General features: G+C 42.6%; 1 protein-coding gene across 1 annotated transcript; it reads right to left on the bottom strand.

The window, feature by feature from the left end:
- Positions 1-3,531: 3,531 nt before the first annotated feature.
- LOC137256438 (uncharacterized protein F54H12.2-like) lies at positions 3,532-4,530 on the bottom strand. Its single transcript, XM_067794281.1, has one exon. The coding sequence runs from the start codon at positions 4,528-4,530 to the stop codon at positions 3,532-3,534; it is 999 nt and encodes a 332-aa protein (XP_067650382.1).
- Between the last annotated feature and the right edge of the window lie 4,696 nt (positions 4,531-9,226).

Here is a 9,226-nt window from a genome sequence, read left to right as displayed (position 1 = left end):
TGGGCCCAGACACAGCAGAACACTAGACAGTAGAGGAGTTGCTCTCACTGCATTCATTCAGAAGAACAGACTAATCCCGGTTAACATGCTGAACAATTGCAGAGGACCAACATCTACTTTCCAAGCTTATGAAGGTGGTCCTAGAACAGTTTTAGACTATATTCTAGTCCCAGAAGACATAGCCAGTGTTACCCAGAGTATTCAGGTAAAGGACGACAACCCATACAACATATCAGACCACCACCCAGTTATATGCTCAGTACCCAACGTCATCAATGGAGCTGTTCCTCCAGAGTACAGCTTCTCCAGACCATCCTGGGACAAGCAATACGTGATGGCACACTGACTGACTATACCTGCAGTGCTTCCAATCTACTCTGGACGATTCAACTTCCTTCAAGTGAGTGCCACTCAGAAGACATCGAAATGTTCTACACTGAAATTGTTAGCTGCTTAAAGAGATCGTCCGACGAATTCATCCCACAATCCCACTTATCAAAACATTTAAAGCCATATTGGAAAGGCGTGGTTAAAGATCATCATCGCACTATGATGAGGGCAAGAGACACGTGGATCAAGAGTGGGCGTCCTCAGGGAATGCACCACGAAGTGTTTCGTCAGTATAAGAGGAACAAGGATGCTTTTAGAACTGCTCTCAAGACGGCGGCCCTGCAGTTTGAGACTGATGAGTACAGCAAGCTTGACAAGCTTAGCGATGTTGACCAAAAACTTTTCTGGTCCCTGCTGCGGCGAGGTAGCACAAGACACTAAATAACATGTTTAATGTCCAAGGATAAGCATGTTCGTAATCCAAAAGAGATATGCAACGTCCTTGCAGATCACTTTAAAAACGTCTTCATGGACAAGTCAGAACCACATTTCTGTGAAACCTTCAAGCTAAACATTGTAAAAGAAGTCGAAGTTATACGTCAGAAAATAGAAACAGAAAAGAATCTGTCAGACATTGTCCTCACCACTCAAGAGGAGATAACTCAACTATCCCGATCCCTTAAAAACAACAAGGCTGCTGGAGAAGATGGAGTTACTTATGAACACTTAAAGTATGGCGGTAAATACTTATCCAATTGTCTCTCGGTACTTTTTAACCTTATCTTGCAAACGGGCTATATACCGACGGCTTGGAAGAATGGAGTAATAGTACCAATTTACAAAGGAGGAGATAAATCCAGAATGAACCCAGACTCTTATAGGGGTATCACTCTGCTACCAGCGATACTTAAGCTTTTTGAACTCGTCATCTCTAGCAGACTTCAACAAATAACCGAATCAGACAGTTTTCCGTCCAACCAACAGTTTGGATTCCAGAAAGGCATGTCATCTATTCACACATCGTTTGTAGTAGAGGAAACTGCACACCACTATTCAGAGCGCTCGGACTCCGTACATGTAGCCTTTCTGGATAGTTCTAAGGCTTTTGACACTGTGTACCAGCCTGGTCTCCTGCTGAAGCTCCATCGGATGAACGTACCTCATCACTTATGGTCAGTACTAGATCACATCTACCAGAACATGAAGAGTTGTGTCGTAGCAAACAACGAGAAATCTGACTGGTTCCAGCTTCATAGAGGAGTCCGCCAAGGAAGCGTTTTATCTGCCAAATTGTATCTACTGTATATAGATGAACTTCTGAGAAACCTCCACAAGAGCGGAAAAGGATCAATCATAATGGACATCAGTGTAACAGCTCCAACCCAGGCAGATGATATAACCCTGATATCACCAATCAAATCCCATCTACAAGACATGGTATCTATGTGCGAATCATACAGTAGACAGTGGCGATTTACATTTTCTCCATCAAAAAGCAGAGTTCTAACGTTTGGACCAGTCAGCCATTCTAACCTGGACATTAAGTTATATGGTAAAAAAATCCCAATTACCAGAGAAATAAAACACGTTGGAATAACTCTTTCAGCAGAATACAACTCCTGGAATAGAACCATCGATGCCTGCTCGAAGATGAGATCAACAACAATGTCACTGTTAAAAACAGGGCTACACGTCAGAGGATTAAATCCTTTAGTCAGCTCTAAAATCATTAAATCTATCTGTATCCCAAGATCCCTTTTTGGGTGTGAACTGTGGAACAACTTAAGCAAAGCACAAGTGTTGGCGCTAGAACGCTCCCAGAGAGCAGCCCTCAAGATAGCACAAGGCCTACCTCGTTCTACGAGAACAGATATCTGCAACGCACTGCTCGGCTGGACATCACTGGAGTCTGAAATAGACAAGCGTCAGCTGCTGTTCCTTGGAAACCTGTGTAAAGGGAAAATAGACTTCCTCCCCAGGCGTATCTTGTCAACAAGACTGGTTCTGTCTAAGTACAAGTATTCAAAAAATCCTCTTGGCTTTGTCCCGGACATCAAACGGATTGCAGAGAAATACAACCTCACAAGTTTCCTTAACGCCTTCAGTAGCCATGGATCATTCCCTAATAGACTTACCTGGAAGAGGATTGTAAAAGATGCTATTAAAGGGAGAGAGCTCGACACATGGAAAAAACGAATAGAAACCAACCCAGACCTGAGACACCTCCTACAGATTCATCCAGTTATCTCCCCCCACAAAGCGTGGGTAAAGGCGAAGAGAGTTCCAGGTATGAAGGAAGCTGCAGTCTTTGTGATCCACATGTGCGCCATGTGGAGGCCAGGAAACCTCCAGGGTGTGTGCAGACTGTGCAGGAACAGTCACACAGGCCTACTGGTACACATTGTGTGCATGTGTCATGAAACAGAAAAACAAAGAGACAGCCTCTGGTGCAACATAGTGGACAGGTGTTCTGTGGAGGTCAGTGCAGCTCTACATCAGAAGCCTGATGTAGAATTTGTATGCTGTTTACTGTCCTGCCATTCTCCTGTGCCAAATCCGGACATTGAACACACATTCTCTGAAGTAGTAATGAAAGGCTTACTCGAGTTTAAAAAAATAACTGTCCTCGAAAAGGAGTATTATAATCACCGCTTTTAAATCTACAAGTTACTAAAATTCCAGATGCCGATATAATGTAAAGCTGTTATAACTTACTTCCCTTGTAACTCTCCTCTGGAGGAATAAAGAATATATGTACATATTGTCCACAGGTTTTTCCCGAGAGACTCTGGACTCTGATGTGACTCCACACAAGTGCTCTTTTGCTGATATGACGACGGCGATGATGATGGTTATTGTCGTTTATATACTCCACAAAATCCTGTACCTCTTTTAGTCTATGGACGAATCCTCGATCAAATCCAAGGCTATCAAAAATTTCAATACTTTCCTCGTTTACGTAGACAGCAAACCAGTGTTGACCATCCTCATGGGCTCTCTCTGTATTTACTATAATAGCAGATGGAAGAATGTTTCCCATTGCCATATGCTATGCTAGGTCTTTTGTTAAAAGATTCAGGGCGAACACACCCAAAACGTGGTGTCTAAGTATGGGGTCGCACTGTATGATGCATTCTAGTTGACGAGTGTTCATGCCGCCTCGTTTACCCCACCTCTACTTTGCTCACTGTTCCTATTTGCTCACACGACAACGTTTCTGCTTTTCTCTATTTGGAAAATGTCATCAAATTCCCCATAAAGAACGCATGATACCGTCTCGGGAAGCGGTGTTCCAAACTGTGCTTCAAGTCTAAGAGTACCCTGCTTTTGAAGGCGTAGATATGTTCCGTCATTGTTCTGACCAAACACGGGATCCAATGAGAAGACATACAGCGCGTAACCTCCGTGGAACTCATCTCTTGAGATGTCTACCCGATTGAGACCTCCACCGTCATCCGTCAACCAGCATCCAGTGGATCGGAATAGGTTAACAAATGCCGGGATGAAGGCTCGTCCAGTTGTCTCCCCGAATTGTAGTTTCATGGGACCGGACTCGCCCACAATGGTCCCATCGCAGAACAATACAGTTTGGGATAAGCCCCAGTTGGCAAAGTTGTAGGGATTCTTATGGTGGTCACCCATCTCTGTTGCTTTGGCGGAGACGAACCCCACTACGATCTTATTAGGACGAATCCCCTGAAAAATGTTATTCCACGCAAAGCTAGTTTGAACCTTGACGATGGAAAACATCTTAACTTCCGTCCTGCGATATGGGTATTTCGCTGGGGTCTTTGAGAGCGTCTCATTGTGACCCCATATGACACCGGGATTCACACACACTTTCATTACCTTCAGAACTATGTCTTCAATGTGAACCACATACGAGGTGTCTGTTTTTGTTGCCATGAGCATGAACTGGGGTGTAGATCTGTACAATTTTACTTGTATGTCGACCTGGTTCAGTATGTAGCGTTTCATCTGAAAAAGGTCATGCATCAGGGGGGATTCGAGGTCAAACGTTTTACTCTCGGAAGTAAACTCATACCTGGCGAACATCCCCGTATTAGTCCCATTCGGGTCAGTTATGTCTAACTCCCCTGCTGTGTCTTTGAAAAACAGTTGTGCCTCCATTTTTGTCTTGCTGTCAATGTAATTGGTGTCCAGAAGCGTCTGAATGATGGACTTGTATGGATGGCGCATTCTTCGTCACCCCTCAGATCAGATTCGTGTTATGTTGTCAGCATGAGTTATCTTATATTTGACACACAAGGAAGACCTTCCGAGATCGATGTATTCCAACCCGTTTTGACCACTGATGTGAAATTCAATCGGTGCGGATGATGACAGAGGTGACACTGGACGACAGCCAAAAAAAATAAACCCTTTCAACGGCTGTTTGTGTGGGTGGCAGGTCGAAAAAGGATAGTTCCGGGGGTTGTGTTTCAGTGAAAAACACACTTCGGATCATTCGTTAGTGCGGTCATGGTTGACTACTTAATAGTCGAAAATGTCCTTGATGGTTCTCTTCCGTCCCAGCCCGTGTTTGTTCTTCTTCTTTTTCACTTCACCAGTGTTCTTGCACTTTTTCTTCTTTCTCTTAAACCCCACAGCGGTCACACGCCTACCAAGATAGTTTGTTTTCCTTCTTTTACTTCTTCCCCTCCCAGTGAGAGTCTGTCCTGCACTGGCCCTTGTGCGACGGTGTCCTCGTTTTTTATCGATAAACCCCATTGCGCTGGTAGAGACCGAGTGCGGGTGTCGTCTAATCTCTGCCTTAGCTTGATCTACTACCTGTTCACTCGGGCTCACTATTCTTATGTCCCTTTGTGGAATGGTCTTGTCATCCGGTGTTAATAATGTCGTCTTTGTGGTAGAAGAGGTCGGAGGTGGGGGTAATAGGTCAAGGGACGATGGGTTCCATTCCATTGCGATCATAGTAGATGTCGGCTTGAAACTGATGGTGCCAACTCTTATGCGCTGATATGGTTGAATTGTTGTGTCGCTGCCCTTCTTCCTTCCCTCTGCAACATCACCATAGAATTTTCGCCACATAGATATATTTGGAATATATAGACCATCATCGCTTTCCTCTTTCCCTCCATAATGGTGTTCTATGAAGCTATCAGACATTGCTTTCTCGATATATATATATCCTAAACCAAAAAAGGGTACCGTCTCAACTGAAGCATCAGCGATGACACATCCGTTAAGATTGTGGCTGGAGTGCCGCTTACGTCTATTACGTATATGTCAATCTGATGAACAGTGTCATTGACTAGTCGAATCCTGATGTCATACGGCTCAACTATTTTTATGTTCCACAACTGCCCAACACTCGATGATGTTGACTTTACACTTCGAAGGAGAGGTCGACGTTCACCATCAACAATGATCGGTTCGCATATGGAGCAGTATATGTAGAGCATGTCATCTGTTACTTTGGACTTTTTCCCACCCTTTGCTCGTTTGGCGTAGAATTCCCTTAAAGCAACAGTCCAGTGCCCATCCAACTTTAGCGGTTGTTGTAGGTATACGGAGAACTTGTGTGGTTGGTTGTCTGGGAAGTATAGGACACTGTTGTTGCTATGGGCAACTGTCCATTCGGTCGTCATGGTAACTCGTTATTTATCGTTTCTCCTCACTTCTCACAAATAACTTGGTTCTTGTGTCCGAGCGGTTGATTCAACTGTGTTGGTGAATCAGGCTTTTCGTGATCTCTTTAACGTCAACCCACGAATTGAATTTCACTGGGAAACCCACCCATTTAACAAGCGCCTGCTTAATGCCTTTCTTATTTCGGTTGGTCTTCACTGTCCTATACTTCAGAATACTCTCTATCCGCCAAAGCACTTCCTTGGGATCTTTATGGAATTTGTTCATTGATAAAATGTACCTTGGATGGGATCTGACTGTAAATCAGATCACTTCGCTCTCGACTCACGACTTTGAAGACCTCCTGAGTCCATTTCTCTTGGTACTCTTTTTCGAAAGCTCTTTTGCTGATGGATAGTCGTACAAGGTCTCCTACCTTATACGCATATCTGGAGGGATGGTGCTGCTTCAACGATGATTCTCGCTTTATCTCTTGCTTGAGGTGGGGTTGATTTTTTACTGTCGTACATATTCAACCATATAAGGGCTTCATTCGCGTTATTAACGTCGGCTGGGGTTCTCCCATTCGGGAGTGACCTGTGTGGACGGTGGTTATAATTATAAACAGTGTCCTGTAGAATGTTGGTGTATCTATAGGTCCTCATGTATGTGAAATATCTGTATAGAATAGTCCTCAACGTTCTAATAAAACGCTCTGCGTAGTTGGCTTCTATATGATCGTTTTGGGTAACAAAGTGTTTGATGTGAAACCGTCTATAAACCTTTTTTACAGCATTATTTTGAAATTCCTTGCCTTTGTCTGTCCTCAGTGTGAACGGTACCTTCGACCCTATGTTTGTGAACAAGGATTTCATTACCCGAGACACGTTTTCTGATGATTTGTTTTTTATCGGTTTGATCCAAACAAATCTGGAGAAACAGTCAATGATAATAAGCAGGTGTCGTACTCCATCACTGCTATCTGCGATGTTGGCCACATCACATAAGTCGGCGTCTGCTTGGATCCCGACTCCACCGACTATAACCCTATTTCTCTTGAATCTTCTCTGGGGTGTTTTGTGTAAGGTGTAGGCGTCTTGCTTGTTAAGCCACTTCCTCACACATGATGTCCTGATTTGGGGATGATTTCTTTTCAAAGTATGTACAAATTTTTGATACCCCCCAAACGCACCGGGTTCTCTTGGTTGATAATACTTATGAGCCAGTATCTGTCCCATGTTGTTTCTTCCCCACCCTGCTTGTGATCCGCCTCCTTTCCGTCATCATCAATATACAACGATATAGCTGTTCTTGCCAATGATTCGTTTTAAAATCCGTATCACGATAGTCCTTGCATTCATACCTCAAATAATACAGTGGTGATATAGTGCGTAGACTAGGAATGGCGTTTATGTGGTCTCTCCACTTGGTAATAACAGCTTCTTCGTTTATAAAGAACAATGCTTCCTGGAATGATTCGGGTGTTGTTGATTTCAAGTCTTGAAAGATGATCTCAGCATAGGCCAACGTCAATAGATAATCCAGTGTTAGTGTGATAAGACCCGATTCCATTGTTGATATTGCACTATGTCGTCATGCTTTTCGTAAGGGTTGGGAGTAATGATTGAGGTGTCCTTTCTCTTATAATAATGATAGATTGTCCCCAGGAATCAGGGGTGTCGAGATCTGTTTCGTTTAATGCACGTGCGATATCTTCCATACAGGCGGGTCTTGATGTGAACGTGGATGTTGATGATATGATTTCGACTTCATCGTCGTAACGTTGCTTGGATTTGGGTGGTGGCATGCATACCACACTCCACGAATATTCAGACATTTATTGTGTGTGAGGAAAATAGAACTATCTAAATAATTGAAAGAAAGAGAACACTCCCAGTATATCTCTCTAAATATTATTACCGCTTGCGCGATTCGACCTGATATAGGAAAACGGTACACAAAGAAGAATTGTAATGTCACTTTGGTCTGCTTTCCTTTCGTCTACAATAAAAATACCTCCATTAATATCCAACCACAACGATCAATACTCGTATAGTGATTAAATCAGTCTTGACGCGGTATGTACACATATTCTTTCAATAGCTCTTTTTGTGGCGACTTATTCAGCACTATTTATGCCCCGCTCAACAAAAAAGGTACGGTGTCATTAATTTCCCCGCAATAGTAGGTCACTAGGTCATCGTCTCCGTGCGGGGTGGGTCACGTGGTCCACGGTCGTATCGTTTCGCTCGATTTGTCTGGACTTGTCCGCAGTAGTAAATCCTATGTTAATCTCCATTGGAAAATGTTCCGGTAAAGGCCAGATATACACTACTAATGAAGTAATATATATATCTCTCTCTCTCTCTCTCTCTATATATATATATATATACTTACATACATACATACATACACACACACACATATCTATCTATCTATCTATCTATCTATATATATGTATATATATATATATATATATATATATATATATATCACAGATAATCACCAAACTGAGTACACAGCTCCGTACATGCGCCATAACCTTAGTAAAAAATAAACACCCATCCATCACGGCCTACCCTCACCCTGCTCAGAAATGGTCCACTGGATCTCAAATTAGGTGTGTGTAAGGATATAGTACATTGCCATTTCTATAGCCAATTTATAGTCCATGTCATAGCATCATATCTCTAGTCGTTATTGAATAGGTAAATGAACTAACTAGATGTGCTGTCTTGGATGAGTTGTGCTTACATTGCACTCGTGTATGAACACGTTAGATCACTATTATATTGAAGGTGAACTAGATAAACCTCTGCTGGAAAATCAGAGGTATAACGAAATTATAATAGTTCTAAATTTGACTTAAAACCGAACACGTAACGTGATATAAACCTCTGAATTACTTGGATTAACCAATCATAATCCAGTGTTTACTGAAGACATGGTAGAATAACAGTTATACGTCGGACTCAAAACTAACTTAAAAGACAACAAAGACAGTGAGCAGTATTCATCAAACCCAAAGTGAACCAGTTCACAAAATCAAACTTTATCTACCTGATAAAGTCTATTGAGTTAGCTTTCACTAAGCCATAGTCTGCTTGAGTTTCATTTATGAACTGACTGAGAGCTCTCCCCTCAAGCACAAAGGGGTTTCTTGAAAATGCTTGCTTGTTAAGCATGTGTTTACGAATGAATTCAGTTTCATAAAAGCACCATGAAAAGATTTTGCATGCACGAGTGCAAACTGCACTACAACACATTCAATTCAACCGATGACGCTCGTGTTACCCGATAGTAC

Source organism: Haliotis asinina, chromosome 11, assembly GCF_037392515.1.
Source record: "Haliotis asinina isolate JCU_RB_2024 chromosome 11, JCU_Hal_asi_v2, whole genome shotgun sequence".
Classification (NCBI taxonomy): Eukaryota; Metazoa; Mollusca; class Gastropoda; order Lepetellida; family Haliotidae; genus Haliotis; species Haliotis asinina.
This window is presented reverse-complemented; position numbering and strand designations above follow the sequence as displayed.